The sequence below is a fragment of the Protopterus annectens genome, chromosome 9.part0 (assembly GCF_019279795.1).
Source record: "Protopterus annectens isolate FY-2018-M chromosome 9.part0, PAN1.0, whole genome shotgun sequence".
Classification (NCBI taxonomy): domain Eukaryota; kingdom Metazoa; phylum Chordata; order Ceratodontiformes; family Protopteridae; genus Protopterus; species Protopterus annectens.
The window spans coordinates 1,529,117,474-1,529,140,645 of record NC_056743.1 but is presented as its reverse complement, the minus strand read 5'-3'; the positions used below and the strand labels follow the sequence as shown (position 1 = coordinate 1,529,140,645).

At 40.0% G+C, this 23,172-nt stretch overlaps 1 protein-coding gene across 1 annotated transcript in view; it reads left to right on the top strand.

Annotated features, from left to right (window-relative positions):
* LOC122810713 (nuclear factor 7, ovary-like) overlaps positions 1-23,172 on the top strand; it is a 174,713-nt gene that overhangs the window by 43,807 nt on the left and 107,734 nt on the right. Inside the window, exon 2 of the mRNA XM_044082278.1 lies at positions 14,465-14,695. Coding sequence (XP_043938213.1) covers positions 14,465-14,695 — 231 coding nt within the window. The remainder of the gene's footprint in view (positions 1-14,464; positions 14,696-23,172) is intronic.

Sequence of the window (23,172 nt, the reverse complement as noted above, 5' to 3'; positions counted from 1 at the left end):
GGTGTCTGCTAGGCCCTTTCCTGCCATTAGTTCAGATGGACATCAGAGATGACATACACATGCTGCGCCCCAACAGCTGCCTGAAGGACTACAGCTTGTGCGCAATCATTAACTCCAACTGTGATATTAGTATAATACAGACAGTATTAACACATACCAGAGACTGCTGCCAGAGGCATGATAACACCTACGTTGATGAGACACATGGAGGGATTTGTTGAATCAGAAAACAGACACACCATACAAGTATAATGTGGACATCACACCCTAAAATCAGACCTATAGGTATGTGAACTGTGTCCTGGGGTAGAGGGTAAGTGATACATCCACCAGCATGTGGTCACAGTACTGACTACTCCCTTGAATGTAACACAAGTACTGGCTATGTGAAGGACATGCACATCATGCACATCAGAGGCCATAATAACTTCATGGTTCCCAGACTTCATCACACCAATAACCGTGTACAATGCACCCTTCTTCATGTACCTCCCTACACAGTGATGTGTAACTGAAGTGTACCACCTTTGTCACAGTGAGCTGTCACACAGCTTATTGGCCATATCTAGGTATTCTTTCTGGGGGATATACTTGACTGTCTGATGGTGCAGAACAACAATAGGTTCATTGGTGTTTACTAGCATAATGACCACAAGGAACTTTTTAAGCCTAGCCATGCATCCCAAATCTCCAAAAAGTTCTGATACCCTTGATAAGTATAAGCAGGGTTTGGGAAATGAAACATTTAAAAGCAGGGGCCTGGGAGCCAAGTTGCACTTGAATTGGGTTAGGGAGGAAGTCTGCTTCACATGGATGGGGAGCCTGTTCCAGAGACTGGGTAGTCCCTGGGATACATACCTGTATCTTCAGCAGGTCCTATTTAAATCACCTCAAGGTTTAAGTCTTTATAATGGATAATTCTGGTGCTGTTTGTTTTGTGGATATGCAGGAGGTCCATCAGAGTGGTGTCTGACAATGCCCTATATACCATGCATAGACTTCTCTTCAAAAGCCTGTAGGAGACAGAATACAGGGATAGGGCCTAGAGGCGGTCTGCACAGGGGATTTTAATTATGCCCTGTAGTCCTTTAGTGAGGAACTTTTGTGGACATTCCAATTGTTGGATATGCCTGGGTTAGGTACATACCAAAAGGGGCATTGTACTGAATGATAGGTCTGAAGAATGTGGAATACAGTGGAAGAATGACTTCCTTGGACCTAGATGCCATACCTTTATTTATAAGTTGCACAACATAGAATGATTTCCACACTACTGTAGACACATGATGGTCAAAGGCTAGATTACTGTCCATGTGTATACATAACTACTGGGTCAGCTCTAAGGGGTGTGTTGTCAATATGATAGTTATCATGGGTGAATGACTTCCTGATGGATACTATTATGCATTTCTGGTCATTTAGTTTTAGTCCATGGCTCTGACACCAGTTGTTTGTCTGTGTTAGCTCTTCCTGGAGAACATTTGTGTCTGTGGGATTTAATGACAGCTCCTAATTTGCAATTATTTGCAAATGTAGTCAGCCAGAGACCATTGCCATTGGCCTTGACTTCAGAGAAGTAAGTGCCAAAAAGGATTGGTCCAGGGATAGATCACTGAGAGACTCCACCTGTGACTGACCTCTTTATAGAGATGGACTCCCCAATTCTAACTCCATGGGTCCTGTCTGTGAGGCAGTTGACTATCCACTGGGTGATATACAGGTTTGTACCTTACCTCTTGAGTTTGTCAACAATGCCCGAGTGGGGTATTGTGTCAAATGCCTTGTCCAGGTGAAGGTAGGCAGTGTGAACCATTTTGCCATCATCCATCACTTTGGTGCCCTTCTCAAAGAAGTCCGCCTGGTTGAGTAGGTATGTCCTGCCCTTAATAAAACCAAACTGAGTTGGATTCAGTGTCTAGAGCTTTACATATCACTATTTATCATTTCCATGATAATTCTTTCCATGGCTTTACATATACGACAAGTGAGACTTATGGGTCTGTACTTTCCAGGGTCTGTAGGTGGGCCGCCTTTGTGCAGAGGCATGACTGTTGCTGTTCTCCATTCATGAGGCATGGAGCCTGTTTGGAGGCTACAGCTAAATAGTAGTTTCAGAGGGCCTGACAGGTCATGTTTCAGACTATTTACATCGTATCCTGGGATATTGTCTGGACCCATTGATGAAGTGTTCTTGGCCTTAGAGAGTTGTCACACCAGATGCATGTGTGCTACCTGTTCAGCTTATGCACACACTGCATACATTGGTATTTGACAACATTAATGGCATATATGTCATTCATGACAGTCTGGATTGTGCCATAGCAAGCAGCTTGTATTGACTATACTGTCACATACAGGTATACCAGTGTCCCCCCTAACACCTCCTGCAGACATTTCAGTACCAGGACAATGTGCATGGTTACCCTCATAGAGTGTGGATGTATCATAATAGTTGTTGAGTGTGTATGTGCGTGTGTGCGTGTGTGTGTGTGTGTGTGTGTGTGTGTGTGTGTGTGTGTGTGTGGTTCTTGTAATGTTTGCCATGATCCTTTACCTGTGGCCACCTTGCTGGAGACCTCTGCCAAGATATATCACTTTGCACAGCTTCCCAGTACACACCCTACCCCAGTTGTATGTCAGATCCCTAATACATGTCCTCTGCATTATTCATGTAAGGATGCTTATCTCACACAGACATTCTCCCCATTGTTATGCCACCTTGTGTGAGAGTCACAGACAACACATTTTCACTGCACAGTGTATGCTGTACCATATAGATATGTGCTTGGTGTTGCTGCTACAACCATCTTCCATTGACATGCCCTCCTCTGCTGTACATGTGGGAGTTTCACCTGTACTCTTTCCATGTGTTGATTCCTACAATTCATCTGTGTGTGCCTATTCAATGCACACACTTCCCCTGGGTGATCATTTTACATGGCAGTTCCATGTCCTGTTACAGATCATTATCACAGCTTCAGTACAGAATACCAGGAATGGAATATCACAATACTCTGCATTGTAGGTACACTTGTCCTGTACAACGTTTGGACCATATATGTCACATTCATACATCTCAACTGTCCAGATATTCCCAGTGTGTCTAGATGTTTTCTTTAACAAATATATAGCTTCCTGCCATATCACTGGGATGACCTATGAAGTTATGTGACTCAATATTACATACATTTGAGTGCATACCTCCCAACCATCCTGATCTGTGCTGAATGTCCAGCTTTTGTCTCATATTTGTGATCTTTTCCTCATAACATTTTTTCCTGGCAAATCATTGACATGTCATTGCAGAGTGCAGTCAGAAACTGATGACTGACATTTAAGATTCAAGCTTCATGATCTTCAGAAAGTTCATGCTAATGTACAACCTATATATTCTATTTACTTCCTACGTCTGTCAGTGTAAATATTAAAAACCTGTCCCTATGTCAGCCCTATATCCCCCTGTTATTATGGGTTTGTCCACATTTCTTGCTCTAAGAGGCTGTGAGTGTTACATTCTAACACATTTCTATGTGATATCTATGCCACATATGTCCCTGTTACTGGTTATTTGTAATCTCATTAAGTTGATCTCTGTGCAGATGTGTTGCACTAACAGAACGATAGCTATTTGTAAAACCCCAGTGATCATTTTGGCATTGCACACAAAGTTATGCACTGCAGGTGCTCTTCCTTACATGGAATTGATATTCGCATTCACTGACAAGGTTTTATTATATGTAAAGCCCTGGTGATCATTGTGGCATTCTGCACAAATCCATGCACTGCAGATGCTCTCCTTAACACTGAATTACAGTAAGTGTTCACGTATGAGGTTTTGTGGACAGCAACACTGTTGCGAGCTGCGAAACATAGGTTAGGCAGACTGCGCCTCATTAATATGCATTATGCCCTGCCGCACACAACGCACCATTGAGCAAACACATAAACTCCATGTAGGCTATGCACGAAGCCTACAGGGAGTTTATTGAAACCCAAGGAGAGTTTGGGTTAATTCTAAGCTAGAGATTTCTGAAACACTTTTAACAATGACTCTCCCATTATCAGCATTTTCCTTATTAATGTGGAAGATGTAATCTGGTCTACACCTACCATATTTCCTAAATGAAGTTCAGTCAAATTTAAATTTTCAGCCAATCAAAATTGGAAAATGAATTTCCATGCAAAGATTATTTTTCTAGAATGTGATATACCCTGTGGACATTCATCAATGATTGTCTCATTTCTTTTGAGTTATTATGCACTGTATTGCCATTAACAACCTCTCTTGCTGGAACATTTTGAATTCTGTCTGTATTATTTCTTGAGAATGAGACCTCATTAGAATTTATGATACTGTATTCAAAATGAATTAATCTTAGGTTCATAAGTTCATAGTTAGGTACTAGGCTATTGGCACTAGGGCCTATATAAGCCTAGCCAAAAAGTACCCTGGCTTTCACCACCCAAGAAAATTATTTTCTTGTGCCCCTGTCGAGCAGAGTCACAGAAGTGAGCCCTAGGGTGAACTTCCTATTCCCATCCAATCATCAAGATTTTTCTTGAAGAGTGCTAATGAGGAACTTTCTTTGATATAGATAGGTAGTTTGTTCCAGAGTATGGGAAGTCTCTGGGACAGGACTCTATCCCTCCAGCATGTTCTGTCTATTGTGGCTGACAAGGTTTAGGTCCTTAGAGCGTGTAGCTTGGAGGGATTGAGATTTCTTTAAGTGGAGCATGTCCAACAGCTCTGGGTTTGACATAGCTTTGTATGTTAGGCAGAGATCGCCTCTGAGTAGGCGATATGCAATGGAGTAAAGCTAGAGTTTTTCGAGACGGTCTGCGTAGGGCATCTGTTTGAGGCCAGTAATCCTCTTTGTGAGGTATTTCTGTGGCCTTTTCAGTTGTTGTAGATGTCTTGTGAGGTACATACCAAAGGGGGCGTTGTATTCCATAATGGGTCTAATGAGTGACGAGTAGAGGGGAACAATGACCTTTTCCTGGATAAGAAACCTTTTGTGATGAGGTGTGCTACATAGAAGGATTTCCTGACTACTGTGGCGATGTGATTATCAAAGGAGAGACTACTGTCCACCTGTGTCCCAAGGTCTCTTATCATACTTTCAGTGTTAAGTAGACTACCTCCTATGTGGTAGTTCATGGGTACAGAGTTTTTACCAAAGGGGATGACAATGCACTTTTTGGCATTGAACTTGAGGCCATGGCTTTCACACCAGGCATCTCTCTCAGTGAGGCCCTTTTGTATGATGTCCACATTGTTAGGAGTTTTGATTATGGCTCCTAGTTTGCAGTCATCTGTGAACTTTGTTAGCCAAAGACCTTCTGTGTTAGCCTGTACTTCAGAGAAGTAGATACGAAGCAGGAGAGGACCCAGGACTGAACCCTGTGTTACTCCACTTGTCACTGGTCTGAAGTCGGATTTGGAGTATGCTACTTTCACAGTGTCTGTTCTGCCAGTGAGCCAGTTGGTAACCCATCTTGTGACATAGGGATTTATACCTCGTTTAGTGAGTTTATCTATAATTCCAGAGTGGGGGATGGTGTTGAAAGCCTTGGTGAGATCTAGATAGGCTGTGTGAACTACCCTACCCTCGTTTATGGCTTTAGTGACTGCTTCAAAGAAGTCTATCAGGTTTAGGAGACATGATCGGCCTTTTACAAACCCAAACTGTGTGGGGTCCAGAGTTTGGAGATTACCAATGTCTTTGTTTATAAGTTCCATGGTGATATGTTTCATGGCCTTGCAGACCGACTCGCCAGGCTAATTGGGGCAGTAGTTCCCAGGGTCCATGGTGGCTCCCCCTTTGTGGAGTGGGATAACCATCACTGTGCACCATTCAGTGGGCTCAAAGCCTGAGGTAAGGCTGTGATTGAACATGGTAGTGGGGTGCCAGTTTGTTCTGTAATTCATGTAGAATGCAGCCTGGGATGTTGTCAGGTCCCATGGAAGCTGTGTTCTTGGCTTTGGAGAGTGTAGTTTTTACCTGTGCAGCTGTGATTACAGGAACTTTGCATTCTTCCAGTATAGAGATGGGCCCTTTAGGGGTGAGAGGGGGTAGAGTTAGCACTGAACCTATCTGCCAGGATGTTGGCACTATCACTTGGTTCTGTATATTTAGTGCCATTGTGCTGTAACTCAGAGCAGATCTGAGTGTTTCCATTTAGATTCTTGACATAGCTATAGAATGCTTTGTGGTTGTCTTTAGAATCAGTGGCAATTTTGTTTTCCTAAGTAGCTTTGGAGGATTTTATGAGGGATCTCAGCTTCTTACTGAGGCTGACCACGGAGTTCCTCCAATCATGGGATTTTACTCATTTTTTTCAACAGTTTCTTTCTTCTGTTGTAGAGTTTGTTTATAGCAGGGGACGACCAGATTGACTTCCTTTTTTTGGAGGATAGCATCTTGGTTCTGTTAGGGATAGCATGATCCATGCACTCGTGTAAGTACTTATAAAGTGCATTTGTGTAGGATTCAGCAGTCGTACATCTATTGTCCATCTACATGGGTGTCGTGAAGTTTGCCACTTCTGTCTTAAGAAGCGTGAAGTTGGCTTTGGAGAAATTTTGTATGGTGGTCTTCCTAATGGGGGGTGGGGGTGGGATGTGGTGATTAGCTTGTGGTCAGATCTGACCAACAAGGAATTGATGTCTGGTGTGGAACACCATGTTGGTAATGACCAGGTCTAGGATATTGCTGCCCCTGGTGGAGGTGTGGATAAGTTGATCCAAGGCATTAGAATTTATGAATTCCAGAAAACGTTGAGCAAAAGAGTTGGTACATGAGTAGTTTTCCCAGTTACTGGTGGGGTAGTTGAAATCGCCCATTATTAGGGTGTTGGGTTGTACCATAATATTTTCCAGTGTATCAAGAAATGAGGAGTGGGAATCCTGGGGCATGGTGGGGGATCTGTAACAAGCTACAATTTGGATTGCGGTCTTGCCCAGAGTTAGTTGCACTTGGATAATCTCGGATGCATTATGCTGAGCAACTAGACTGGAGGTGTGGATATCCTTAACAAATATGGACACGCCTCTGCCTTTAGTGTTTTGGTCCATGTTAGGTGGCCGAAAGGTGTGGTATGAATTATAGCCTGGTAATGCAGGGGTGCTCTCTGGAACCTTGAACCAGGTCTCTGTCACTGCACAGATGTTGTTATTCTCCATTTTAAGGAGTGCCTCGAGTGAGTGCATTTTGAGGTTTAGACTTCTAGCATTGAGTAGCATTACCCTCAGATTTTGCTTGCTTGTACCTGTTATGGTGGTAAATTTGTCATTTGAACCTTGCCTAAAAAAGGCACTATAGGGGTGGCAAGAGCCTTAGCCAGTATCCGGAATCCCAAGGGCGACCGGTGCAGGCCATCTCTGGCAAAGCATCGTGGTCTATCGATCATGTCATCCTAGGCAGATAGATACTGGATCCCCTTAGAATGACACCAGAAGCTTAGCCAATTGTTGAAGTCAATCATTTTGTCCTTGTACTGAGGTATAATTCTGGGTGATGGCAGGATGCTGCTCAGGGCTAGGGTCATACCTGCCTGGGCTACATGATCAGAGAGCTCCTCCATGTCTCTTTTCATGTAGTCCAGGGAGGTACGTCTCAGGTAATTCACACCAACATGGACAATGACAGAGTCATATTTGTACTTGTTGTGGAGTGAGCTGAGTGCATGCATTATGTGGCAGATCCTGGCACCCAACAGGCAGCTGAAGTAACTTTCTCCTTGTTTAGCCTGGCTATAGAGTCACCTATGACTAGAGTGTTGGTTATGTTGTTATGCCTTATGGGCTATGGTTGAGTGGCACACTGAGTTTGTGGGCTATGTGTCATTTGGGTTGTGTTGGGGGGTGGAGTTTGTTTGCATTTCTGCTTAGGAGGTCTCTGTTGCTTGGGCAGACTTTTATTGAGAGCCTCCATGAATGTAGGTATGTGTGTTTTGTGTTTCTGTGTGTGTGGTTTGGTGGTGTAGGATTTGAGGGACTATGTGATGAGTGTGGTGTGGTGCAAGTGTTTACCTTCCCACATCACTTATTATAGTCAGTGCGTGGCTGTTAATATCTTCAGCAAATGCAGGTAGACTGATTAACTAGCTGTTATCCATATAATTTGCTTCATTCATTAGTTAGGGTATCTCTTTACTTGGTGAGAACTCCATCCTATTTGCATTTTCAACATGAAAAGATAAATTTGTATTATTTTCTGCTTGACTATTAGTCTGTATCTGTATCATAAAACTAGCTGCTTAAAGATATATATTTTATTTATTATTTATTTTACATTTGTTGACTGGGTTAGTCCATCTGATTCTGAGCTGATAGCCCTTTTTCAGCGGAGACCCAGGGAGAAAAGCTCCACAAATTTACATAGAAATCAAAACAATAGCATTTATAAGCTCCATTTTTAAGTTCCACAAATTTATATAAAAAATCAGCATTAGCATTTTTAAGTTAGAAGCAGTAAAGCATTGAGACTATTTACAGAGTTATAGCTGACATTATACTTAGGATATGTACAGGGAACAGTATGCAGGTTTATTATACAGTATACGAAGAGACTGTATAAAAATACAGAATAATTAGTTAATATATCAAACAGAGCTAACACTAAACAAAAATGAAACCAGTAAAAGGCAGAAAAGTAAGATTACAATCAGTGAGGGACAGTTTATGGAGGATGAATACAGTGGCAAGACCAGAGACTTTTAAGGTATTCTTTGGTGGCTGTTCTGAATTTATTGAGTTGATTAAGTGATCTAATTTCCAATCGGAGGTTGTTCCAAGAGATGTTAGGGTGGTAGCTATAGAAGTTTTGACCAATTTTGCTCTTAGGTTTATATATTTGTAGTAGGTTCTGGTCTGAGCTTCGGAGAGTTCCAGAGGGAGTGTAGATGGAGATTAGAAGAGATAGGCTGGGACAGAAGTTTGGTTGTTACGGGATAGAGTGGACAGTTTGAGGCTGAGAGAGGAGAAGCTGGTAGGGTAATTCCAGCCAGTTCAAGTGTTTTAATGAGAGGCAGTGATGAGATCTGTAGGTCTGATTTGCAGCGAATCTGGCCACTTTGTTATAGGTATTCTCCGGCTTAGTTAGGAGAGAGGTTTGGAGGTTGGAGAGGATCTGAGAGCTGTATAGTAAGCTTGGTTGGAGACAGGCATGAGACAGGGAGATTTTATGCTGTGTTTGATAGGAACTGTTCATTTCTATATAAGAAACCAAGTTTTTGATGGGTTTTCTTTATACAATTGTTAACATCTAAATCAAATTTCAGTTGGTCGTCTATTATGACTCCAAGAAGATTTGTGTTGGGTTCAACTATTACTGGTGTTTAATTTAGAGAGTGGATAGCAAAAGTGGATTTAAGGTTGTGTAGGTTTTTGGGAAGAAAATGTAAGAGTTTGTTTTTTTTACAATTTAGAATTAGTTGTTTTTTAGAGAGCCAGGATTCAATCGAGTTGAAGGATTTCTGGGTAATAGAATGTAAGTCAGTGGGGGTGTCTGCAATGGAGATGACTGTAGAGTCATCAGCATATTGGATGAGGGTTGACTAAGGGCAGGAGGTGTAGAGTTGATTAGTAAAAATACTGAAGAGTAGGGGACCAAGAATAGATCCTTGAGGAACACCCATTTTGATAGAGAGAGGAGGAGAGAGAGCACATAGCCATTTTACTGATTGATGTCGGTCTGTAAGGTAGCTAGAAAACCAGTCAATGAGAGAGGTGGAGAAATTAAAGTTAGTGAGTTTGTCTAGATGAGAGGGGTGGGAGACTGTATCAAATGCTTTAAATAGCTCTAGAAATAAGCATGACACTAGTTTATTGTTGTCCGTAGTCAGAGAAATAGTGCTAATAAAAGAAAGGACAGTAGTGGTGCTAAGTTTTGGGTGAAAGCCATGTTGTATGGGGGTGAGCACATTTTCTTGTAATAGATGTTCAATGATTTGCTTATGCATGCATTTTTCTAATATTTGTAAGAGAGGTGACAGGATGGCTATGGGTCTGAAATTCTTGATGTCAATGGAGTGACCTCCTTTGTGTACTGGTCAGGTATAAAATTCTTTCCAGATAGAGGGGACTTTAGATTTAGAGATTCACTGGTTTATCAGACTAGAGACTGGGAGAGCTAGAGAGTCTGTTGCTATCTGAAGGAAGTAGGGAGGCAAATTATCAGCAGATGCAGAACAGGGCTTTAGTTTGTGAAGAAGAGATTTGATATAGCTGGTAATTATTGATTTAAGGGAAAATATGTTAGTAGGGGTCTGACTGGAGGGTGGATCTGGTAGATATTTCATGTCAGAATTAGAGGGAGGGGCACAACTTATTATCTTACTAATGGATTCAATAAAGTAGGCATTGATGATAGTAGCAGTCTCTTGGGGTGTATTTGTTGGGCAGGGATTAGGAAATAATGGGTTACCTGGCTGAAGTATTTGGTTTACTGAGTGCCAGAATTTCTTGGGATTTAATCTTTGTGATGTGGGTGAGTTATTAAAGAAATCTTTTTCGTCTTTATTTATATGTTTTTTTGCAAGGTTCCTGAGCTTTTTATATTTCTGTAAGTGAATGGGGAGCTTGGTTTTAACACAGGATGCCCACATTCTATCTCTTGTTTTCATCAAGGAGCGGGTAACATTAGTTAACCAACAGCTTATGTTACATTTGATACTTATGGTGTGTAAGGGAGCCAGTGAGTTAAGAATATTTAGGAAAGTTTTGCTGAATGTGTCTACTGCTTCATCTAGAGGGAGACTGGTCAGAAAAGTCTGATTTATTTTGGAGAGGAGGGTATTAAAAGGTATAGGGTCAAAGTTGAATAGCTTGTGTGATTCAATGTATCTGTGTGGTCTGGAGAAGTGAGGAGAGTATCGTATTACTTTTACTGGAGAGTGATCGCTTAGGGAGTCAGGCAGTGTTTCAGGGTTGTGATATTTATGTGGGTCTGAGACAAATATCCAGTCAATCTGTGAGCTGGAGTTTTGTGTTTTATTAGCATGGGTAGGTGTAGAGATAAGCTATGTGAAGCCATGCAAGTTGATACTTAAAGTGGAGTTAGATGAGCAGAGGTATAGCCAGTTAATATTGGCATCCCTATAGGAGGATGGTTTCATTATGAATGTGTCGAGTAAGCCAGGAGACAATATGTTCAAGTAGGGGCTGTTGTCACTAGGGGGTATATAAATGGCAGCTACAGTAATTTTAAGAAGATTGTTGAGAATTAGGTTGGCAAATAGGAGTTCTACAGGCTGAAAGGATGGGGTTTGTTTGTCTAGTAAAGTGAGCTTAAGATGGTTCGAGTAGACAATGACTACTCCCCCTCCTTTTTTTGTGGCGGTCTAGTCGGAGTATGTTATACCCTGGAGGGAGAAAGTCTTTGTCAGAGTTCAGAGGTTTTAGACAAGTTTCTGTAAGGGTAACAATATCTGGGGAATGAGTGGAGGTCCAGGAGTGAAATTCACTGACATTATTCAGCACACTTCTAATATTCATTGAGTAAAAAGATATATGTTTCTTAGGGAGAGTGATGTCAGTTGAGTTGCTGACAGGGGATGGAGAGTTAGGCTCTGGAATAGGATGAGTATCACGTGATAGTAATAGAGTTTTAAGGAGGGGGTTAACATGGAAGTGAGAAGGATAGCTGATGAAGTACTTAACTTTATTTCTTAGCTAAGTTTGGGGGGAAAGAAGAAATTTGATTTTGGGGAGAAGAATATTTGGAGGAAAAAATGGATGGGGAGATTGGAAATGAGTGACAAGGTTGAACAAAGACATTAGGGTGAGTGGATGCTGGAGATGGAGTTTCAAGTGTCAGTTGGATATTATGGGAGGTGAGAAGATAAAGTAGAAGCAAAGGAGATATGTAGAGGAAAGTTAGAAACATGTTGGTTCTGTTAAAGAGGAAGATAAGTAGCGGTATGCCAGAGGGAAGGAAGTAGCTTGTGATATAGCTGTAATTAATAGCTATGAAGTAAGAAGGAGTGCAAGGAGGGATGATTCAGTTATTAAGGAGGTAGGATGGGTGTATTACGTAGTCAAGTAGACCTGGTGATAACCAAGATGTGAGGTATATCTGCCTGGGTTGGGTCTGAGGACAGGAAGAGAAGGGGTTAGAGGGAAAGGGACAATGAGGGATCAGATATAAATTAAATGATATGGGAATGGGAATGTGGTAGGGTAGGGGAGCGGTGTGATCTCAGTTGTAGTGAGGGTGAACAGAACGAGGCTACAACAAGCAGGAAAAGCTCAGAAGAAAAAAATTCAGTAAAGTGAGATGTGAAGGCAATGAAATGAGGTAAGAACTATTCCAGAGTGAAAAATACAAAGCCAGAGGCTGGGGAGGAAAGAGAGTGGTAAGAATGTCTGTGCTCAGACAGACACTCAGGAGAGGAAAAAGATGGGGGGGGGACAACAGGTGAGAAAACACACTATGCAAATAAAAGTATAGGAGATACATTTTCCAAATGAAAAGAAATAAATATGAAAAATAACCTTAAGTATGGGCACTCCAACCGACGAGACAAGCAGCTACACCAAGGGTAATTTTAAAAATGGCTCCTGTAGCTTAAGAAAGCTAGGTTAGGCTGTAATTGGTCTTGTGGAGGAGGTGGAGGACAGAAGACACCAGAAAACTGGTGAATAGCCAATAGTATGTTAAAAAGGGCTAGCCCTGATTTCACAGAAGTGCAAGTCTACTGAAACAATCAGGAAAGGCAGTAGGTACTCTGGACTTCCTTATTTGCATACCTTTCTTGTTGAAATAAAATAAACCACTTTTACCAAGGATTATGTGTGATTTAGGAAGACCAGAATTTATAAGAAAAAGGGTTTAGTAGTAGTAGAAAAAACAGAGGGCTTTCAAATAGTTAAACAGCATATAAAAGGAGACTGCTGTTAGGAAGTACAGAATGGAAGGGGGGGGGGGGGCAGCTAACATCCTGAAACAATCAGGAAAAACAGTAGGCATTTTGGATTTACTTGTTTTGCATACCTTTCTTATGAAATAAAATAAATCACTTTTTCCAGGAGAATGTGGGATTTAAAAAGACCAGAATTTATAGAAGAAAGGGTTTAGTAATAGTAGAAAAAGCAGGGTTTTCAAATAACAGCATGCAAAGGCTAACTGCTGTTAGGAAGTACAGGATGGGGGAGGGAGCTGCTAATGTCCGTGGTGGAATGCTTTAGTTAAAAAAGGACTAGCAATTAACAATTGTGTTCAGAGGATAAAACATACTTTCTGCATATTTTGAAAATAACACTGAGTCCAGGGTTGCCTGATTCTGTTAAAGAGTGCCATAGGCCAGTAGTTTGAGCTTAGCTTGGGGGGGTCCAGGGAAAATTTAGATTAAAAAAAGGAGCTGGAAGAAAAATAAGTAATATTAACACAATATACTGCATTTGTTAATAAGAAAAACATACAATAGGTACAAAGGTGCTAAGAGAGGAGTGGGAACAAATATAACTAGGTAATCAATACACAGATAATTAAAAGTCTCAGTTTGTGATAATGTAAAATCTAAGACAAGTTCTGGTAGCTAACACTTTCAACATATTAATACAGTTGCAAATATATCAGAGGGTGTAAATAGAAGATAGCATTTACAGGACAAAGCACATATTAAGCAGCACAATTAAGTATAGAGGTGCAATATAGACTGCTAAGATTTAAAAAAAAAAAAGTTTATAGGAATACTGATACAAATTACACTATAGATATGTCAAGTGGTATAACATACAGTCAAAACCAATAGGTAAGGAAAAGTACACACTAATGTCTGGGCAAGTTCTTTTAAAATGCAATAATAAGTGTGTGGCAAAGAATTAATATTCCAACAATAACAATGCTCTACAACTGTAACACAGCTCTGACAAGTCTATAGTCTAGTAGGTACAGTGTCTGAGCCATGCTAATGCTAAGGCTAGGTAAATAGTTTCAACAGCATATAGAGGTACTGCGAATACTGTCTCCCTTAAAATACGTCTAGCTTCGGTACTCTTTACAAAGGTGTAAATCAACATCAATACATTTTACAAATGAAAAGAAAAAATATGAAAAATAACCTTAGATATGGGCACTCCACCCGACAAGACAAGCAGCGACACCAAGGAGATTTTAAAAATGGCTCCTGTAGCTTAAGAAAGCAGGGTTAGGCTGTAATTGGTCCTTTGGGGGAGGACAGAATAGACCAGAAAAATGGTGGATAGCCAATGGTATGATGTAAAGGGCTGGCCCTAATTTCAGAGAAGTGAATGTCTATAAAAACAATCAGTAAAGGCAGTAGGTACTCTGGACTTGCTTGTTTTGCTTACCGTTCTTATTGAAATAAACAAATTTATTATAATTTATAAAATTTAGTACAACAAAAAATGTTGGACTGTACCAATGCAATTAAGTTTTCATGCTCTGCATTTGGGATCTTAATTTTCTCTCTCTCCTCACTGTTTTGTCAAAATGTGCAGGCAACTGGGAAGACGTTGACTAAAAAAATTAAGGATGAATTTCAAGAACTCTATCACTTTCTCAAACAAGAGGAACAAGCCATTCTTTCACAACTGATGAGTGAGCAAGACAAAGTCCTGGAAGTACACAAGCGCAACATAAGTCTTCTGTCACAGCAGCAAGAAAAACTTCAGACTCTAATTACAGAAAGTGAAGAAGCACTAAAACTACAGGATGCACTATTTTTGAAAGTAAGTTTTGTTTATTAGTTTGTAAAAAATATAAATTTCTGGGAGTCCACATTTTTGATAATACGTAGTGAATACAGCTCTGGTAATCATTAAAAATTATTACAATCAGCCACCTTAGAGCTTTAATTCATTGCAACCTATCAAACTCTCAAAGCCACCATGAATCAAAACCCAAGTAGCAGACCCTGCTGATTCAATAACAATGCCAATGCATTGTTTATTTTTTAATGCAATGACTTTTGCCACTTGTCATCTACATGCAGTGTTTTAAGAGGTGAATAGCAGTTATATGTTAATGCCAACCAAAAACTAGATAATTCATTCAGACTGCTAATCAGGAATTGGGAGCCACAGATTAAAGCTGTTCTGCCAGATGTGTGGAAGAGCAGTATCCTACATCTCTAACAATGTTGTTGAGGAAACATCAGGCAGTTCTTGAGGAAACAACAGGGAGGATGACAATATAAAACCTAAAATTACTAATTTACGTCATAGGTTCATAGGTTCATACTAGGCTATCTGCCCTAGGGCATTTATAAGCCTAGCCAGAGTATGTTTGGCTTTCGCCACCCATTTTAAATTAATTTTGCTATGCCCTTTTTCGAGGTTAGTATACTGTGCCTCTGTCTAACAGTGACACAGAAGTGATACCCGGGGTAAACCTATGATCTCCCATCCACTCATCAAGATTCCTCTTGAAGAGGATCAATGAGGGACTCTGCCTAACCTGGACTGGGATTTTATTCCATAGTGAAGGGAGCCTCTGGGTTATGAATCTGTCCCTCCAGCATGTCCTATTTATTTCAATGCTGAGGTTCAAGTCTCTCAAGCGTGTAGCTCGATGGGATTTGAATTTTTTGAGGTGCAGCATGTCCCTTAATTCCGGGTTGGACATGGCCTTATACGTCAGGCACAGGTCACCTCTGAGCAGGCGGTATGCCACTGAGTAGAGCTGGAGTTTATTTAACCGGGCAGCATATGGCATCTGTTTGAGCCCTTTGATCCTCTTGGTGAGGTACTTTTGGGGTCTTTCCAGTTGCTGCAGGTGTTTGGTAAGGTACATCCCAAAGGGCACTGTACTCGATTATGGGCCTGATGAGGGATGAGTAAAGAGGCACGATGACCTCCCTAATCTAGATGTGAATCCCTTCATGATTAGGTGGGCTATATAAAATGTTTTTCTAACCACTTTGGCCACGTGGTTGTCAAATGAGAGATTGCTATCAACTTGGGTCCCCAGGTCCCTAATTACTTCTTCTGTACTTAATGGATTGCCACCTATGTGGTAATTTGTGGGCATTTTGTTTTTGCCAAAGGGGATGACTATACACTTTTTGGCATTTAGCTTGAGGCCATGGCTCTGGCACCAGTTGTCTGTTTCTATGAGGCCCTTTTGGAGGATGCTTGTGTCGGCTGGAGAGTCGATTATGGCGCCTAGTTTGCAGTCATCTGCGAACTTGGTCAGCCACAGTCCTTCCGTGTTGGCCTCAACCATTCATTTCTTGATATGTTAAGCCATTGGTTACTTTTACTACTAGATACTCTGTTTTATGCAATCACATATATATAGTTGCCAAATATGTGGTACTTCTTTAGATGCTGCTGCATTATCAGCTATTAGTAAGCAAAGTTACAATGGACATTTTTTGTAACAATCAGCTATACTGAATAACTATTGTCCCATTCCTCTGTCATCCCTTTCAAAAATTTTGAAAAGTATACATAGTACTTAAAACACATTCAAGCATCATTTCTAACCAATTATCTTGTTAGGAGACTTAATAAATAATACAGAGAAACAACAAATGCTGTCTAAACTCCATAAAATCTGTAGGGAAAACTAATTTTTCTAGAACTTCTGTACTCATACCTAGCATCTCCGTTTTAAAGCTGCAATAAACGTGTTTATATATATATATATATATATATATATATATATATATATATATATATATATATATATATATATATATATATATATATATATATATATATATATATATATATATATATATAGGCCTCTGCACCCTCCATGGGGGGCTGCACACTACACACCCTTGCTAGTTATATATACCAGCTCTGAGAACAGTCTACAGTGAGAAAAGGGCAAATTCCCTGATCCCCACTGCTCACAATCTAACATGGACTTAACGTCAGCAGAAATTAGTTTTGATTACTTCTGCTGATGTAAAAAATGTTCTACATTATGGATGTTTGATTTTATATACACACACACACACACATACATATATATATATATATATATATATATATATATATATATATATATATATGGGTCTAGGACTATTCACTGAAATGCATTTGACTGTGCACAATTCACTGACAGCACAATTCACTGAAACACATATCACAGAAAGTTATATATGAACTTTTCCCCACTGTAGTGCGACCCTGGAGTTAGAATATATAGTCTTCTTCTTTCGGCTTTTCCCAGTTAGGGGTTGCCACAGTGGAACTCTGGTCCACTAATGATTGGCAGTAGATTTTTACGGTGCCAAGGTGCCAGCTCAACACCAAACCTTCAACAAAGGCACACCCATTTACCCATGTCTTTCAAAGGCCACTCGACTGCGGGGAGGACATGCAGACTCCACACAGAAGGCGCTCCAGCCGAGAATCAAACAGGAGAACCTCTTGCTTTCAGGCGACAACGCTACTGCTGCATCACCACGGCTTCACTAATGCTTTTAACTTTAAGAGACCAATAATGGAGAGACTGTTGCCAAGTCCGGCCAAGACAAAGAATCAAAATGCAGCCGCCAGGACAACTCTCTCCCCTCCAGAACACAAGGCCACCCCCAGACACAGAAAAACATCCAATACAACAAACCCGAAAGCATGTCCCACATTCAGCGAAACATGCTCAGCCAAGGCACCCATCACACAAACATCACAAATATTACGAACATGTTCAATCACCCACCCTTTACTTTCCGTTCCATCTTCCCCACATAGAAACAGTCCATACATAACGCAAGGTAGACCAACCCCTCAGGGGGTATATTTTGAACTATACACATGGATACTTGCAATTTCAATAAATTACTATTTTCTAAACTTAATATATATCCAAACTATGTGGGGGGCTACGCACCCCGTACCCCCCAATGTGGGGGGCAGTGTCCTCCACACCCCCTCTTACCATATATTCTAACTCCAGGGTCACACTACAGTGGGGAAAAGGCCATATATAACTTTCAGTGAAATGTGCTTTCAGTGAATAGTCCTAGACCCATATATATATATATATATATATATATATATATGTATATATATATATATATATATATATATATATATATATATATATGTATATATATATATATATATATATATATATATATATATATATATATATATATATATAGGTGTACTTCAGAACACAGATAAATCAAAAGACTGAAAATTCAAAATACTGAATGATGGAATTTGCCCCTTCTCTACTGTTGTGTGATTTTGGAGTTGGTATACATATTTAGCAGAGGGTCGGGCACAGACCCCCACATGAGGGGTGTGGGAGAGCTTGGCTCCTGGATCAAAAATGTGTTCAGTATTTTGAATTTTCAGTCTTTAGGGATTCAGTTTTTTGGTTTTTCAGTCTTCTGAAGTAGACCCATATATATATATATATATATATATATATATATATATATATATATACATACATATATTTTATATATATATATATATATATATATATATATATATATACATACATTATATATATATATATATATATATATATATATATATATATATATATATATATATGGGTCTACTGTATAAGTTTGAAAATACACTTCTTCGAACTCACACAGTAGACCTGGGTTATGCGAAAGTGCACTTAATCGAAAGTACACTTTCGCAAAACCTGCTTCAGCGAACGGGCTACTACTAATGTTTAGTGTAGTAGTTATGGACCTTAGGATTAGGACACAGGTCATGGTAAGGGGATAGCTAGTAGGGCTATCCCCTTACCATGACCCGTGCCCTAACCCTAAGATCCATAACTACCGCACCACAGTGGAGGACATAGCATGTTTTCCTGCTGTCCTCCAATGTGGTGCGATCTGTTCATAGAAACTGAGTTCGCGAAAGTGCACTTTCAAATAAGTGCACTTTCGCGTAACTGAGCGGTCTACTGCTCTTTTTCGAATACGTGGTATTCAATGAAAAACAGTTGACCCATATATATATATATATATATATATATATATATATATATATATATATATATATTTAGATATGATAAATACTGATATATACATAGATATAGATAGATTTTACAGCAATGACCCAAGGAAATTCAATAAGCAACACACTCAACAAATTTGTCTTCTTCAAGCTGGGTCCATCTAACTGGAAAACTACTACTTTGTCACAGATATAAAGATATTTAAAACTGTATCAAAACTGAAAAAATATATATGTAAAACACTGCAAACACTGTGAGTTGGCTTTTGGTAATCTCTTTCATCAGACAGATGGAAGTTTCTGAAAGTCAGCAGTGTGTTATGTATAATTTTTAGTACAATATCTAAGATCTCTCTTCAGCAGTGTGATTGATTTTGAAAAATGCAGTCATTGCTTTTATACTATTAATTCATACCACATGACTAAAAATTCAAGGCTAATTTAATTTAAGTACAACTGTTTGCAAAAGAATCTTGAACTTTTTACTTATGTAGTGTATTGAGAACAGTTTTTGATCTAATATGCTACCCAGAGGTCAGAATAGATTAACAATGTACTCAAAGCTCTCTTCACAACACTCTATCCCAGATGTTTAAAATATTTTCTGACAAGATATATTTCAAGCTCTATCAGCTTCAAGTTAAAAGTCCACATTCTGTCCAATAATGTTCAGTATTTCTTTCCAAAAGATTAAACAGTACACCTGGTTCACTGTTTCTGTTGCATTTTCAACTTTAACAGTATGAATTTTTTTCACTTCAGCATTACCTATATACCATTTTATATTTATGTTCAAAACATGCAAATTAATTTGAAAACACTTGTTTTTGATTTTATATATATTTTTAAAATGCCCTATTCTAACACAGATTCTTCAGAATCAGTTAAGAGCAGGACAATACTTTTTCCTTCTTGTCATATCTATACATAAGCCTTTACAACAATGATGCAGTGCAATGCTGGTCTCCATCTTGGATTCTGTATTATGGTCCTTTGCCTTACAGCTCTCTTTCATATCCATAGCTCTTACAACACATCCTGTCTTTAGTTCATTTTTTTGCCTTATTTAACTTCCATTTTATTTTAAGCATATTATTTTATCAGTTAAACGTTTAACCATCCACTGGTAAATTCACTGGCTTTGCACCCATATACTACATTTGATAAGTTAATTTGTACTTCTCTTAAAACCCTGTCCCATGATACATAATTTCTAATACCATAAATTCTTCTGTCTCTTATTAGAGAATCAAGCAATTCACCAAATTCGTAGTCACTGGGCCAGATACCAAAAGACTTGCTCTCAGTGTAAGTGACTTACACCAGAGTAAGCCTGCTGCAATTATAAGAGATTTGTTCTTGGTGTAAGTAGGATCATACTTACTAAGCTATTGACCCTGAGGTCATTTCAAGCCTAGCCATTTCATCCCAATGTGATACCACAGATACTTTAGTCAGTTACCAGGATTGTATTTAGTAATGACTGCCCATGTCCAGGAGGATTGTGGGCACTATCCCCAGTAAGAATTTTCAGTGCCCCATCCACTCGTCCAAGTTACTTTTGAGCAGTGTCATAGAGGTGCTCTGCTTCACATGAATTGACATCCTACTCCAAAGATGCATCAGTCACTGGGAGATAAATCTGTCCCTCCAACACATCCTATATTTAGGTCCCTGGAATGGGTAGCTCTAGTCTCATTTGATTTATGGTTGTGCAGCAAAATCATTAGGTTTGGGTCAGAGATTGACATGTAAGCCAGGCATAAGCCTCCCCTAAGAAGTCTGTACAATACTGAGTATAGTGACAGGGACTTTAATTTATCTGTGTAAGGCACTTGCTGAAGTCCCTTGATCTTCTTAGTTATAAACCTCGGAGGTCTCTCCAGTTGCTGCAGGTGCTTCCTATGGTACATGCCAAAAGGGGTATTATGCTCAATTATGAGCCTGACTGGTGATGAGTATAGAGAAGTTATAACCTCCTTTGCTCTAGAGGTGATGCCTTTGCTCATCAAGTGTGCTAGGTAGAAAGCCTTTCTTAAGGTCACAGTCTACTTGTGACCCCAGATCTCTTACCACTTCGTAGATACATAAGGTACTGATGATAATCTGATAGTGTGAAGGGACATTGTTTTTACTGAAGGGAATGATGATGCATTTCTTTGCATTCAGTTTGAGACCATAACTAAGACACCAGTCATTGGTGTCTGTAAAACCTTCCTGAAGTATACTGACATTATTTGGGGATTCAATAAGTGCACCCAATTTGCAGTTGAATGCAAACTTGGTCAGCCACAGCCCAATAGTTTTGGCCTGAACTTCTGAGAAGTACATACCAAACAGTAGGGGCCCAGCACTGACCCTTGTGGCACCCCCCTGGTAACAGGTCTGCTGGTTGATGTGGAGTCACCCACTTTGATAGTATGTGAACAGTTTGTGAGCCAGTCGACAACCCGTTTTGCAACAAACAGGATTACATTCAGTTTGCTAAGTTTATCTGTAATGCCTGAGTGTGGGATTGTGTCAAAGGCCTTTGCCAAGCTGATGTATGCTGTGTGCACAGATTTGCCCTCTTCAATGGCCATGGTCACATTTGTGAAGAAATTCACCAGGTTTAATAGGTAGGATCTGCCCTTGACGAAGCCACATTGGGTCGGAACCAGGGTTTGGTGGTCACCTATGTTTTTATATCTATGATGATACGTTCCATGGCTTTACAGATGAGGCTAGTCAGACTTATGGGTCTCTAATTCACTGGGTCTGTTGCTAAGCCACCATTGTGGAGGGGAATAACTATTGCTGTTGTCTATTCCACAGGAACAAAGACTGTGTTTGAATAGAGTACTTAATGGTGATACTAGTTCATGTTTTAGTTTGTTTAGAAGACAGTTTGGAATGCCGTCTGGTCCCATAGAGGCTGTATTTTTTGCCTTAGACAAGCCTTTAATGACCTGCTCTTCAGATATGTAGGGTGGGGGGGGATGCTGGGGACAAGGTTTGTGATAAGTTTTGAGGGAATAAAGGAGTGAAATTTTCACCAAATCTGTCTGCTAGCAGGTTTGCTATCTCTGCAGGATCAGTGTGTGTGATATGTTAGTCACTAGTTCGGCAGATGCTTGGGTCCTACCCTTTAAACTACGTACATAGCTGTAAAAGGCCCTGTGGTTAACTCTGGCTGTGATTGCTAAGTTTTTCTCAAAGTTACCTGTAGAGGATTCAATATGTTTTCTTATTTGCCTGTTGAGGCTGAGGATGGTGCTTTTCCATTGTTGGGACCTCGTCTTAGTTTTCTTAGACACAATTTTTTTTGCATTTGTTGTAAAGTTTGTTGATGCTGGAGATCCACCATGCCAGCTTTGTTTTTTACTTGAGGCTCTGGCTTTGATTCTGTCTGGAACAGCCAAGTCTGTACACTTACAAAGTGATTGTACATGGTTTTAGTGTAAGCTTTGGTGTAGTTACTACTTCCAGCTGGAGGTGGGGCTTGGAATGCATTTGTACCTTCCTCTAGGAGGGTATACTTTGCTTTGGTAAAGTTCTTTAGTCTGACTTCACCCTTTGTGAGTTCTGGTGTTAGTGCCAGTTCAAAGGTGACTGAGTTGTGTTAGGATTTAACTATTAAGGGTCTGACAGTTGTGGTGGTGCGTCTGTTTGTCATGTTAGTGAGGACTAGCTCTAGTATGTTTGTTCCTCTTGTTGGGGTTTGAACAATTTGTTCCATGGCATCTGAGTTAACAAAATCAAGGAACTTTTGTGCTAGTGAGTTAGGGCTAAAGTAGATTTCCTACGTGATGATGGGATAATTGAAATCCTCCATGACCAGAGTGTTTGGCAATATTTGAACTGACTCCTGTTTGATCAAGTAGGCTTCATGCACATCATGATCCATGGAGGGGGCTCTATAACTAGCTATGACTTGAATGGGGGGTCTTACCCACAGTAATCTGAGCTTGGAGTAACTCCATGGAGCTGTTCAGTCTAACTAGTCGGAAGGTGAGTTTATCTTTAATACAGATAGAAACACTGCCTCCTTTGGTTCTCACATGTCCATTTTGCAGTCTGAAGGTGTGGAAGGCATTGTTGTCTTGCTAGGCCAGAGTGCTTTCTGAGGCCTTAAACTGGGTTTCTGTGACTACAGAGACATCTACCTTTTCCAGTGATAGAAGTGCTTCCAGGGCATGCAGTTTTTGGTTTAAGCTCCTAGTGTTTAGTAGTATAACCCTTATTTTGTTATGGCTGGCAATTTTGTTTTTGCAAAAAGGCAC